At 35.8% G+C, this 15,391-nt stretch overlaps 1 protein-coding gene across 5 annotated transcripts in view; it reads left to right on the top strand.

Annotated features, from left to right (window-relative positions):
• The window catches only part of cadm2a (cell adhesion molecule 2a), a 660,886-nt gene that overhangs the window by 333,161 nt on the left and 312,334 nt on the right, over nucleotides 1–15,391 (top strand). For 3 of the 5 annotated variants that reach the window (XM_056466536.1, XM_056466534.1, XM_056466532.1), the window contains exon 2: nucleotides 8,903–8,920. The exons of the other annotated variants lie outside the window; for them this stretch is intronic. In XM_056466536.1, coding sequence (XP_056322511.1) covers nucleotides 8,903–8,920 — 18 coding nt within the window. The remainder of the gene's footprint in view (nucleotides 1–8,902; nucleotides 8,921–15,391) is intronic. 5 annotated transcript variants of the gene reach the window in all.

Raw genomic sequence — 15,391 nt, 5'->3', positions numbered from 1 at the left:
CATCTAAAATTTCTCTCACAATGGTCTTAAAAATGCCTTAAAAAGTTTAAAAGTTAATTTGGTGAAACCTGCAGAAACCCTGTATATGCATTAGTTATGCTTTTTTTCGTATGGGATTATATATGTCCTAGTATGTGACCTGATCCATCAAATTAGATTTGAACTCACTTCCGTGCAGCACATGACCATAAAGGACAAATCTGTGAATTCTAATAAAGCTAGGTCATTAAACCCATGAAACCATCCCCATGAAGTGGAAATGATAGTTCCGGTTATCTTGCTATTGTATGTTCGCTTAATTAGTGCTATTATAGTGACTCATTTCAGTAGCGTGTGCGGTTGTATGCTATGCTGCTGTGTTCACAGCCTTGGGAAATGTGAACGATGACATTGCTGCTTAATTATTGTTATACAGGGTCATTTAGAGTGATTACATAACTGTACACTTAAAGCAGTCGTTCAGCTGGAACGCCCCTAGTTGGCAAAAAAAAAAAAAGCTGCAGACATGGAAATCTACATTTGTTAATGTTTATTCAATTGTAAACCTGCAATTAACTAATTATCACATACTGGATAATACTCTTCAATGCAGCTTCAAGAGTCATTATTTATTTCTGAATGACTAAAATTGCAGTTCGTCTTTGTGTGGTGTTTCAAAACCCGGATTTGCTTGATTCCCGAACAACCCTTGAAAATGTATTTAAACTATTTCTCAGCAGTTTATATGGTTATGAATGCAGTCAGCTTGAATATCTTTGTATTCATGTGATGCACTGTTGCATCAATGAGACGCCACATTGAGCTCTCAGAGAGAAGATACTGATGATCCGCTTTGATAATTTTCAGCAACTTAGAGTATATTAAGTTATCCATTATCAACCCATACTCCCGTAGTCAACCATTTAATCAATAACCATATTAGTATTCTATAATAAGTGTAAGTTGTGTATGTATTAGACACATGCCATAATTAGAACATTCATTCATTCATTTTCCTTCGGCTTAGTATTTTATTTATCAGAGGTAGTCACAGCAGAATGAACCGCCAACTATTCCAGCATATGTTTTATGCAGCGGATGCCCTATCAGCTGCAACCAAGTACTGGGAAACACCCATTCACTCTCACATTCACACACACACTCATACACTAAGGCCAGTTTAGTTCATACAATTCACCCATAGCGCATGTCTTTGGACTGTGGGGGAAACCAGAGCACCCGGGGGAAACCCACGTGAACACAGGGAAAACATGTAAACTCCATGCAGAAACGCCATCTGGTCCAGCTGGAACTCGAACCAGTGACCTTCTTTCTGTGAGGTCACAGTGCTAACCTCTGAGCCACCATGCCGCCCATATTTACAACATAAAAACCTAATTTACTGTATGAATAAGCTGCATTTTATTGTAACCCTACAATTATAACATGAAACTTAATTTGTATTTTGACATCATATTGTTAAATTGTTTTGATTATTATTATTTAAATGTGGTAACATTGAAAATTATGTTCATTCATTTTCTTTTCAGCTTAGTCCCTTTATTAATTAAGGGTCGCCACAGAAGAATAAACCGCCCACTTACCCAGCACATGTTTTACGCAGTGGATGCCCTTCCAGCTGCAACCCATCACTGGGAAACATCCATACACACTCATACACAAACATACACTACGGATAATTTAGTTTATTCAATTCACCTGTACCACGTCTTTGGACTTGTGAGGGAAACTGGAGCACCTGGAGGAAAGCCATGTGAACACAGGGAAAACATGCAAACTCCACACAGATACGCCAACTGGCTCGAACCAGCAACCTTCTTGCTGTGAGGCGAACATGCTACCCACTGCGCCACCGCGTCGCCATGTGAAAAGTATGTAATAAAAAAATTATCTATGTTTGTTAAAGAAAATTATCACCTAGGCCACATTCAGAAAAAAGACATTTATTGTTTGTTCAAGCTACTTGTGTAAAATGAACTGAAGCAATACGATTCTTGAGTTTTTTTGTGTGACAATCGCTTTACGTTTAATCCACTTAAATAAATGATCTCTAACTTATTACATTAACTTAATTCCTTCTTGTTGTCCAAACACATATCGATCTTACTTTGGGCTTAATTTGTGTTGGGACACGCAGGATCCGGATTCGGCACCTCTGAAATCTCATCCAGCACCTCATTTTACTGATCCCCCTCCTCCCCCCTCTGCTGTTCACTTTCGTCTGCAACACCCCATCCCGCTCACTTTCGTCCGCAACACCCACACCAACCATAACACCCCCAATTTTTTTCAGTAAATCTTATTTACTTCAGTCTTCAGGTTCATATGATACCTCAGAATCTGAAATAGTTCAGATTTTATTTAGTGCAACATCTGCTGATTAGTTATTAACAGTTCTCAGTTAAAAATGCTTTGTTATTAATGGTTCTTATCAGGGGCATTGCCATTGGGGGGGAAAGGGGCCCAGGCAATTTAGGGGCCCTGCGACAGCAAGCAAAGCACTTTGTTATTAGAGGGGCCCACTAAAAAATGTTGTGTATAGGTCCCAAAATTGCTGGCTATGCCCCTGGTTCTTATTATTAACAAGGTGATGGTCTTGCTGCTTTTTGTGTTTTGTTTTCTTTGATACAAAATAAAATTCTAAATAACCACATTTATTAAACATTTTTGTTACTTTTACTCATTTTAATCCATATTTTCTGAATAATTGTTTTTGACAATAATATGAAATGATTCTTGAGCAGCAAATTAGTATATTTAATTAATTTCATCAAATCTATTATACTTATCATGATTATAATTCATCATATTGTGTGTGCAAGTGTGTGTGTTCTTGTTCATGTGGTTTACAAACACACAAAATCGTGTACTGACATGGGTATGAGTACACTATATGGTGGTTTACAAAGACATGCACTGTCTCCTTATAATTTAAAATGCTTAAACATCATATTTAACTCTGTATTTTGTCACAAGTTTCCTAAAAGGGTTGGGTTTAGAGGTAGGGTAAGGCCTTATAAGCAGTTTTTACAGTGCAGAATACATTATATCTATGGAGAGTCCTTTTAAACCATATGCATATGTGTGATTTTCTTTCTGTACTTGTGTGATTTTCTTTCTGTACTCTTCCTTCTATACTTTCTTTCTATACTTAAATGAGATATGCTGATGCATTGGTACAGTTCTCTTGGAAATAATGCATGAGTGTTGCGCACTCAGCAGCTGTGATGGATCTCCACCCTCAAAGGTCACCCGTGGCCCCGCTGCGCCTCATGCAGTGGTCAGCAGGTGCTGTGTTCAGTGGGACTGAGCCTCGCTCTGTCTCGCTCAATGTTCCTGGACTCCAGCGGCCCCCATTTGGCTTCGGATCGTCCTGTTAGAGACCTTTTGCATTGCCGGCAGTGCCAGCTCATGGTGGGAAATGGGCAGTTTAGCCTCGGCCTCTCAGAATCACTGCTGATCTTGATGAAACGTCTGATGCCAGCCAGAATCTGCTGGTGCCGCTGCCAGCCCAATGAAATGGCCCTGCCAGGAGTGTTGGGGAGCCAGGAATGAAAGAGAAAGGAAATCTGTGTGGTTGAAAGGAACGGCGATTGATATGGTTTCATTTGCAGGGAAGAGACCGAGTCACTTTTAAAGGCTTGATGATAAGGAGGTTAGTTGCTGTTTATGATTTGTTGTTAGCATCATTTAATCAATACTGACTGTCAACAGTCATGGACAAATGAGAAAAATTAAGATAAAATTCATAAACTAGGGATGTCAAAATGTATTGTTTCTTCGATGCACGGCAATGCAAACACGGACAATTTTGTATCGGTTCAGTAATAATCATAACAGTTTATTATGTACTGATGTTATTTATCACAAATGTGTTAAATGGTGGTAGCTTACTATGGCGAGGGAGGAGACTGCGAGTAATTAAAACTTAAAAAGCAAATAACTGTGCACAATTCACTGCTTGTGAGTTTGCTGGACAGTATTTTACTGACGAAAAAATGAACATTAAAACCCAGCTAGGAAATGAAAATGAAAGCTAAACTCTCTCTGTTTCTCTGGCCCCTTTGACCTGCTGGCGTGTTTGTGTGGTAACATTTTATCTTCTCTCTCAGCTGTTACAACAGTAACGTTTCTTGTGGATCCAGCCACGAGCATGTCTGCAGAGCGAGTTTTCTCCACCTAGTTGTCATCTCTAATGTATCAGCTGTGATTGCCGCTGCGGCCGTTTAACATCAGTGTCTGTGTCACTGTTAGATGAGCTAGAGCCGCGCTGACCAATCACAGCTTTTTCTGTTGAACGCATGATCAGTCATAGGTGTTTAAGAACTTGCTCAACAATGCTGAAAAAGCAAGCGGGATAATATTCACGTTTGTTTATGTACATTAGTTTTGTTTGATACATTGAAAAAGAATGTTTTAATTAAGCTGGTAAAATTAAAGGTACATTACATACTGTATATCTGACTGCTTGTATTAAATGACAAAATTGTATTACAAATAGTATATAAATATAATTATAAATTTTAATACAAGAATTATTGTGTTGCGAAGTAAAATCAAATTGTGTATGGAAAGCATATCTATGTAATATGTAATGTCAATGTACTGTGATGCACTGAGATATCGAATTGAACCGAATCGATGGCATGATAATCGTAACCGAACCGAACCGTCAGACTATAGTGTAGGTTCACACCTCTAGCATAAACCCTATAAAAATAAAAGTATGCAGCCTTACCTTTTGATTTTACTTTAGTTAAAGTACAAATATGCTTGATTTTTAGTAGTAATAAGTATTAAAAGATAATAGTGCTTGTTTTTTTGCAAGAAAATGTTTAATTTTATTACCAAAACATGATATCCATACTGATAGTTAATGACAATTTGAGAGACAAATTGATCAAATATAGTCTAGTTTATAACAAAAATGAATAAATGCAAAATATTTATAAAAGTGTGCTCAAAATTTACAAAAATACATTATATTAAAAAAAAAATATGCAGCAGAGGGTGTTAAAATGATAAGAACACTATGTAACCGCATTACAGCATCAGAGAAAATACATGACTGTTCATTTGTGATTTTATTTTAAAACATTTTGTTCAGTTTTTCAACTCACAAATTAAATTTGAAAACAACTGAACCGACTAACTGACACGATTCAGCTCATTCACCAACCAAATACTTAACAAATGTACTTAAAATACTGAAAGTACAGTAGCAAAGTGAAAATAGTTGTTCACAATGGCTTACCAAATGAGAGGTCATTGTGACCCAGCGGTTAAGAAATGGAGTAAGTGTTATTTTTTTAATCACTTGCCTCTGAGGGGTTGATCTAGGTGGGCTGTAATTCTGTAGACCACCTGTTGGGCTTTGTGAGCCGTTTCTTCACAGTGTGATCAGCCAGCTGCATTGAGAGTTCACAGGAAATGGAATTAGCACCTGAAAATGGCAGTCCAATCACAGAAATGACGGGTCATTTGCTTTATTCTCAGCGTGTGTGATTATATGGTTTGTGTTAAAAGAAATATCAGTCAAGGCTTAAACACCACTGCCATTTTGTGCTGGCATGGCCTCATCTTTTCAAAAAATAAAGAATTCAACTGTAATCAACACATTTATCTGTAATTAGTCAGAACTGAGATCAAGGAGGGACAATGAAATTGAACTAGCTGGAGTTTTAGAATGTACCTTGTGTAATAAAGCAATAATGACTGACGTGGAAAAAATATGCCAGCTATATTTGAGGAAATGAGAAAAAAGTTAATGTGGCTTTTTATATTGTCAGGCACTTGCAGCTGTTTTCAAAATTGATAATAATATAAGCCATTTTTAATAACTGAATATCAATAATAACTGAGCAGCAAATTAAAATTAAATTAAATGATTTCTGAAGGAGCATGTGCCACACAAATTTGGAGCAATGAAACTTAAAATGTAGCTTTAACATCACAGGAATAAATGACATTTTCATCTGTTACACTGTAAATTAGTTATTTGTTTTATTATTATTAAATTGTACAATATTACAATGTTTCACATTAAATTTTTAATTCAACCAATTAACTTTTTAGCACAAAAATATCTTGGAAAAAAAACATGCTGGAGTAGCTAACGGTATATTTCACATTGTGCTGACACAAACTGCCTCTTGTTTTCCTCCTTGTGCATTTTGCTGTTTATTTCCTTCATTCCTAGTGAGCATAATGTGCACTATCAGGATGAATGTGCAGAGAACAATCACCATTTCGGTGTCAGGAGAAAGTAAGAGAGTGAATGTGTTTGTGTTAGTGTGTGCGGTGGTGTGTGGAGAGAAGCAGTCTCTTGAAGTCTGCCTTATCCTCCGGAATCCATATTCACTCAGATCTAAGCGGATATTTCATTATGAATGTGTAGTGAGGGCGCACACATCCTTTTAACGGGGTTTGTGGGATGGTGCTGTTACTTCAGTAACGCGAGCGTGACTAATTTTACTCATTCTAATAAGTGGGATCGCCTTTGATTGCCAGTCATGTAGAAGGAGACAGATAAAAATGAGAGCCAAAGCTTTTTTTCTCAGCACTTGCAAAGGAGCCTGTGTTGAAATGAGGAGAAGAATGGAACCTCTGAGGGCGTCAGTGCCGGATGTGAATTAAAGCCAGATTCTCTGTGTTGTAAGGCTCAAAAAAGAGAGAAATGGGTGTTTATCATGCATCACAAAGCACTAGTCTGTGAGTTGTTGCTCTTTTTTAATCATGGCTGTGGTAATTGCTGTGTCAGGGCACATGGCCCTGTGTTTTGGACTCAAATGTTAGTGGACCAGGTGTCGCACAGAACCTTGGCAGAGTTTGTAACTTCAGGCCGTCCAGTTCTCTTCATCCTTATCCACCTGATTACTGACGCCCTCGCGCTCCCCTGATGGCTGATGTCCTGGTATTGCCACATCCCGCCTGTCTCTAAAAGACCACTTTATGGCTCTGTCCACACAAACGTGTATTTTTTGAAAACTCATGCCAGACTTAGTGAGGATTTTTAGGTTGCGGTGTTGATGTGTAGACAGTGAAAACTGAGATTTTGGATTCTGGTGTGGGTGGGTGTTATTTTCTCCTTTGTTTGACATTAGATTCTGTTTTATTTAGTATTTAGGTTTTATTTTATTTTATTTGATTTTTTATTTTTATTTATTTATTATTTTATTTTTTATTTTGTTTTATTTATTTTATTTTGTTTTTTATTTTATTATTTATTTTATTTTATTATTTTATTTTGTTTAATTAATTTAGTTTTATTTTTTATTTTGTTTTATTTATTTTATTTAGTTTTTATTTTATTATTTATTTATTTTATTTTATTTTATTTAAATTTTTGTTATTATTTTTTTAAATATTTTATCTTTATTAATTTTATTTCATTATATATATATATATATATATATATATATATATATATATATATATATATATATATATATATATATATATATATATATATATATATATATATATATATATATATCCATGTTGCTGGAATAAATGTGAATTTTATTAATTGTTTTCTCTTTGATAAATCCTATATTTGTATATTCATAAGTTATTTAAATAATTTTCATTTTAGCATATTTATAGCTTTGCATGTTGATTGGTTAATAATTGTGTTATTCATGGAAATATGTATATCACTGTACACCCTCCATTGTAACTGACCTACCGTCAAAATGGCTCATTTATATCAAAAATAACATTTTGGTCTTTTATTTATTGATGTGTGAGTGACCTGGTTGGAACGTCTACATCATTCAATGTTAATTTCAGGACCGTGCCCTTCCGGCCTCAGTGAAGGAAGCTCTTCATGCCTAAGAAACATTGACATGTTCACAGAGTCACAGTTGTGTCTTCTACGTTTGTCCAAAATGTTGAAAAAATAGCATAGACAAGTTGTTTTACGGGTAGTGTCTTTTTGTCGAGTTATAGGGTTTGATTGAATGATGGTTCTTTGGCGGACTTGTCTGTTTATGGTTTAAACTGACTTTACTAACACAGCGGGAACTACAAACACTTTCTCTTGAGAGAGAAATTCATGAGACAAAATATATAGATTTTTTAAGCTATATATTTATTTTCTGCAGGTAAAATCAACAATTAAAAACGTCATTTCAACTTTATACCTAAAACGATGTCCAGAAACATGCCTCCAAACCCCCATGAGACCCCCTCAATCCACCACGGATGAGTCAGTAAAGCTGGTTCAAAATTTAAACACAGCTAATTTTAATTACCATAAACTAACCCTAACCCAAACAGACACGCAGTGACTTCACCTCCATTAATGAGCAAATTAAATTCAATTTGCAATCTGCATAATCACATCAGGTCAACTATACTTATTTCCCTGCTCATTCCTCTCAAAACTTGGAGAGAAGCTCTTTTAGCGTAAAAATGATGAACTGGAGTTGAACAAACATGGAAAAAATATGCTCCTTACCTGCAGAATCTTTTAAAGGAAAAAATAAATATTGCTTGCTCTAGAGGAATAAATTAAACATGCGTTCCCTCATTAATAATTAGCAGTCGTCCTTTTTAAAGTGTTTCTTCCTTGAGGTTGAACGAAGACTTAGTTCTTGTCAAGAAATAATTGATGTACTACTGTAATGCCACTGCAGTTGTGTGACAGTTTTCATCCCAGGAATGCTGACCACCTGAAGAAGTCTTTAATGGCCAGTTAATTAGATTTAATGGAGATTAAATCTAATGGCAATAATCAATTAAGATTGATTGAGTACCTCAGGCCTAATAGCCATCTCTCTCTCTCTCTTTCTCTCTTTCTCTCTTTCTCTCTTTCTCTCTTTCTCTCTTTCTCTCTCTCTCTCTCCCTCTCTCTCTCTCTCTCTCTCTCTCTCTCTCCATGTGCTGCTCGGTTGATCAGATATTCTCGCCGTTTCAGGTAAGCACAGTTTTAAATCTTTTTTTTTTAGTCGAGCTGAAACGTCATCAGACATCGTTTGCTGGGTCTATGGTGTGCCTGTGCTGGCGTTAAACCTTTTTTTTTTTAATTCCGAATGCTATAATAGGAAGGCAAGAAGTCAAGCGCTAATCTGACAATGCCTCAAATTAGAGGAAGTTGGTGATGTGAGCGATGAGTTTGTTGTTAAGGTAATTGGAATGTTCCAGCAATGAGTGAGAGCTCCTGCATGCTCGCGACTGTGTGACGGCCAACACAGACTTAAGATGAGACATGAACAGATCTTCCACTATCAGAGAATCGGCTAATGAGCCCTTTCAGAATACTGGCTGATGGTTTCCAGGATCTGAATCCCGTTTTCAAATGATTTTGTTATTTGTAAAATAGCTGCACTTATTTGTGTGTGCCTAACTAATGCTTGAATGAGTTTTGAGTGATGATTTGATAGATCTAGATGAGTCTGTCCCTTTTGATGTGGAAATAAGTTGATGCCTGTGGTTTAAAGGATATTAGTGTCTCAAGAGGACAAATTTGGTAGTGCTTATTGATTCAGATTTTTAAAAAATATATAATTCTACATTTATTTTGTATATTACATAGTATCATTCCTCACCACTAATTATTTATAAACATTATTTTAGGAAGAAAATTTTGTACTTGAAACATGATATGACTTTGTTCACCCAGATTGTTGTACATACACACAAAATCATACATATTTGTAAGCTATTTACATTTGTGTAATGTCTGCAACCAAAATAAACTGTCTGCACAAAAGTTGTCTGCAACCAAACAACATTGGTAATACTTAAAAAAAAGTAAGGAATAAAGTACATCCAGGCGATTTTCATTGCAGGATAAATCATCTGGATGTACTTTATCCTGCTTATTGCATGGCTACTTGCTGCACAAAACATAAAAGTAGACACAAAACATTGTTCTGAGGAATAATAGTTTAATAAATCTTTAATTAAATGCAAAGCTGACAGAAACGAAAATTGTTGAATGGAGAATACACTAACATACAGATCCACAGTATGAACAAGGACAGACAAGCATATAAATATGGATGTGTGAATGTATTCACTGATGGTCAAAGATGATTCAAAGGGCTCTATCTTAACGATCTAGGCGCAAAGTCTAAATCGCATCCGCATCCGATTTCCGAATCTACTTTTGCTATTTTAAGGACGGAAAAATACACTCTGGTGGACAAATCTAAACTTGTTTTTATTAAAACAAATATAAATATGGATATAATAAATAATACTGCTAATAATAATAACATTATGCAAATGCAAATTGTCATGAGTAAACAGAAAAAAGTGCCCCAACATGAAGGCATGGAGGTAGTGGTTTTTATATTAATGTAGAAAATAATAATTTTTATAACATTTTAATCCTTAATTTTTTTTTCATATGTAATGATTTGTGTATGTTGCTGTACAATGTGTATGCGTTTTGGACCCATAGGCACATAACTAACGTGCTCTGCATTGGACTTTAGACTTTAGTTGGTCAGAAGCATGGTCTATTTCAGTTCTTCAAAATAGCAATGCGCCAACAATGTGCCTTAATACACCTTCTTTATAGACCGGAACACCCATGAGTTCACAAAGTGGCACAAATGGATTTGCTATTTAAACAACGTGATGCAAAACGTAAAAATGAGGGTTGCGCTGGTCTGAAAATAGCACAAATCGTGCCAAACACTTCTTTCGCCTTATTGTGCCAGGTGTATAATATGGCCCAAAGTGTTATTAACCTGTGTTATTAGTTTCAGTGGTGTGGTTGTTATCTCGGAATAACATGCCTTAGTGCCATGCCTTTGTGACTGTCCTATCTAAATCAACTATTGAAGCTTGGTAATAATTTGTAATTACAGCTATTTATCATGTTCTAAAAGGTTAGATGCTTTTGTACAAATGTTAAAAGGACTCAAAGATATTCTAAACAACTTTGTTTTTATCCTTTATCAATCTGAGGGAATAATGTGCATATTTTGAAGCTAAAGCAGTGAAGAAAACACTATATGTGCTGAATTAGGTTCAGTAATTTTATGCGGATCATTTGAGAAATAACAACACAGTCTCTTTTTCTGTCCCGCTTTCCCTCTTCCCCTTAAAACCATTTTTCTTCTTTATTTTTCATCTCAGCGGTACCATCACTGTTTACGCTCTTAATATCTTCTTTATAAACTCATCATGACAACGACAGTTCCTCTCTGGGATGGAGGGAAAGCAATAAAAACGCCCCGTCAGCATGAAGGGATCTTAAGAAAAAAAGATGCATCATTGTAGCCTAGGGTGATTTTAAACGTATTCTTTACAAAGATTCCATGTAGTGGTCACCTGGGGCTAGCTGAGTAGCTGCGCCAATTAAATTAGGTAGCAGCAGAACTCCCGCACCCCCTGACTGCATCCTGTTTACCGGCGTTCCCTGCGGACCCTCTCCGCTGCGCTCTGCTGTGTACAGTAATTGCATTTAGGACACCGTCGCCTTGCAGGATATTGTAGAGAATGAAAAAAAAATGTACACCTGAGAAGACAGGCTTTTCAGTATTACAAGTTTGGACTACATTTCCCACGAGGCCTTGCTGCTAGGGGATAGCGGAGGGGAGGGAATGCTTGTTCATTTGTTTACCGAGCCAGTAAAAAGGTCATGGCAGAAAGTTCAAACAAAGAAGCTTCTAATTACATGGGCGCTTGGTTGCTCGTGTCCATTGGGAGGTGAAATTTAAGAATCGAAATGTATGATATGGTTTCATATCCTTCTTAATATAGCCAAGGAGGCTTTTTAGCAGCAGAAACGTATTGGGTTATATGCATATTGAATTATACAGGAGTAGTAATGTGCATATCGATTGTGGGAAGGTTATTAAAAGGCTGTGCTAAGGTTGCATTTCATTACAATGAGCTACAATGCTTCCTGCTTCCTCTTCCTTCACAAGATATCTGTAGTGTTTTTCAATGAAATAAAAAAAAAGATAGCTTATAGAGTAATTATTTGCTTGGCAATTAGACTAAACTATTTTTTTTTCTCTTTATAGAGAATTCATTAAAAAGACATAACTTTGAGTCTGAAATTACACTTTGGTGTATATTTTTCATTCAATAAAAAGTCTTTATTAATTGGAGAATAAGCCTAAAGTGAATGTTTTTTGATTCACTAAGAGGAATCATTTTAAACTTAAAACTAAAACTTTTTGTCTATTTTTTTGGTCTATTTTTGTCTAGCACTGCTTTTGATTTATTCAACACAGGCTCATTTTGAAAACATACTCCAATATACATTTCTGGAGACTGTGAATTATGTAGCCAGAAGTACGTATGGCTGCATTTCTTGATGCCGTACCTTCTCGCGCTTACCAGCTGACCATTTACCTACGTATAGATGGCTTGGCCAGTGACTCACTATGTATGTCGGCAGACTTGTGATGTGTCGAGTACGGCGAAGAACTGTTCCAGAAAGCAGGTAAGACAAAAAAAATGCAAAAAAATAAAACAAACAAGTAAATAACAGGGTGAGAATGTGGTAAAATCTGTAAATGTGGTAAAAATCAGGATGCCGCGAGGGCTTTTCTTTTTCTTTGGTCAGTCAATTGGTCCGTCATTCAGTTGACAGCAGCCTTTGGTGCATTTACATGAGACGGGCAGGCACTCCAGAGAGAAATTTGAGATCTTAAAAAGTGTACACAGCGGCCTCTGGGGGATTTTCGACAACAAAAACTGCAAAAAAATGTAGCTCCTGGGACGTATTTGGTGCTCTCCAGAAATGTATATAGCGGTATGGATTCAAAATTAGCCTGGGTTAGATTTATTCATTTAACGTTTGCCAAATTCTGTTTTTATAACTGTTTGATGTCTACATATTCATGCATTTGATTTACTTTACACTGTAAAAAACAATATGACAAAAAGCCATCACAGCAAAAGCTTTTATGTTACTTATTTTAATTTGAACTTATTTTAATAAATTAATCTGGTTTCAACTTATTTTTTAAGTAGGTAAATATATTTAGTCAGTTTGATTGATATAAGTTGAGATGACTAGAAAAAATATTTAGATTTAACTAAACATTTAAGGCAGTAAGAATTTTGGTTACGGTGTACAGAACTACTAAGTAATATATTGTTGTACAGATGCATGAGAATCATTCAATTTTAGTATTTATACAACAACAACAAAACTAAATCAGTTTTCCATTCTCAACTCTCATTATAATTGCTCATGGTGAAGATGGTACTGTCTCCACGTGAAGCTGTTGTGGTTTGATACTGTCCAACAGTTTTGTCGGACATGGTGTTGAGACGATGTGATTACAGACTGCTTTTCTGTGATCTCACAAATGCTTAGCACTTCTAAAGACCCTCAGCTTCTGTCATGATCAAGCTTTTGGCCCATAAGAGCGACCCCATAGACAGGTTAATTAAACTTAATAATTAAAAAAAAGTGCCCGTAATGACCCGTGGTTTGGAAGGGAAAAGGCATATGGCAGTAGACAACTTCCCATCTCTTCACCTCCAGTCTGGGGTGACGCCCCACCTTCGCTCACTTTGATGATGTCAGCCAACCGAGGTGGCACAGTGCCAGGGTGGCATTAGGTATGCTGGACAGGTGGCAAAAGAAAAGAGACACTAGCATGACACCATAATGAGAAGCAATGCCAACTGTTTCCCCTTCTGCCATCGCGGATGGCTCTCCGGACCGTTAAATCACAGAGTTGAGAGGCGTTTCCTGTTTCCCTCACACTGTTTATCTGTGTGTGTCTCTCTCTTGATTCACTCTCAGCAACCTTTACATAGAATCCATTTATTTCTCCTCTCTCTGATGGAATCGGGTTTCTCTTCTTTGAGCAGCATATCCCTTTTTTTCTCTCTCCATCCATTCCCGTTTCTCCCCTGGCAATTTCCGTGGCTGCTTGGTCTGAACCTGACAGTTACTGAATGACACAAAGTGACCGGGCCGTCTGAAATCATGAGGTGTTACACGGAATGATCTGGTAAGAGGATTTCCTGTTGTCAGGCTGTGATTTAGTTGTCAGTAATTGTCAACGAGGCCCCTGGAAAACTGCTCTGGACATTTGGGGTCATTTTATCCTCTTGATATTCCTTCATTTGTCTCTTTATCGCGCTGTCTTGCACTTGCATGCTGCTTATAAATACAGTGTCGCGACTTATCATAGATACACATTTCATCAGAATGCAAATACAGATAATTAGGGTGATTATGACTCAGTCTGATAGAGTCTTAATTGTTTTTGATACGCAACTTCCTCTCTGTGATGAATTGTAATTCATGACTTCAGCGAGCGAAAGTTACTGGAACAGACCAGTGGAATGTGGCCTCGTCACTGCTAATAGTGGACGACGGCCGTAATTAACCCAACACATTGTGTCGCTATTGTCACAGTCTCGTTCAAACAAAGCGGCTACAGGGGTTTTTAATGCGTGTTTGTATTTAACCCAGATTAGGTTGGAGAGTCATGCAATCACATTTGAATAAATGTCTCATTATCTCTAATAGTGTTGGCTTATGGTCGCATGTTATTGTCGGAAATTGTTTAAGGTTAAGACGATTACACAGAGCGCTGGAGGAACGTGCATGCTGATTGCCGCGACCTTGTCAGGGCTTGGCAATTATTATTATTATTATTTTTATTTCTGTCTCTCTCCTGTCTAAAATCTCATTTAATTTATTTCACAATTTTGTTTTGTTTTGTTTATTTATTGTTGTAAAATTTTTCTGAAGCTAAATATTTTGTATTTTTAAATATAATTTTTTTAAATTCTTATTATTTTATGTCTTTGTTTTTATTTGTATTAGTTGTCGTACAGAATATTGTTGGAGAAAGTTAATGTTTTATGCAAATTGAACATTATTTTGCTAAATAATTACAATATTTTGATTAAATTTGTTAATTTTATTTTCTTTGTAGGAATGCGATGTGATGTTGTTGTTTTTTCTTTTAATTGTAATTTTTTTCTTTTGTTTGCTGTTTTTATTATTGTTATTAGTTTTCATACAGAATATTGTCTGAGAAAGTTGTAATACAAATTTTAAAAAAATTCCGGGGCCAATTTTTTTATGGAAATTGAACATTATTTTGTTAAATAATGAAAATATTTTGATTGAATTTGTTATTTTTATGTACTTTTTAGGAATGTGATGCAATAATTATAATTTTTTTAATTGTTAATTTAATTTTCTTTGTAGGAATGTGATGTGATGTTGTTTTTTCTTCTAATTGTAATTTTTATAAATTTAGTTTTCTGCTTTTTTTATTATTAGTTGTCATACAGAATATTGCCAGAGAAAGTTGTAAAACAAAACTTAAATAGTTTCCGGGTTCAATTCTTTATGCAAATTGAACATTATTTTGTTAAACAAAGAAAATATTTTGATTGAATTTGTTATTTTTATTTACTTTTTTAGGAATGTGATGCAACATTT

Source organism: Danio aesculapii, chromosome 10 (genome assembly GCF_903798145.1).
Source record: "Danio aesculapii chromosome 10, fDanAes4.1, whole genome shotgun sequence".
Taxonomy (NCBI): Eukaryota; Metazoa; Chordata; class Actinopteri; order Cypriniformes; family Danionidae; genus Danio; species Danio aesculapii.
The sequence above is the reverse complement of the archived record's forward strand: the minus strand, read 5'-3'. Positions and strand labels throughout refer to the sequence as shown.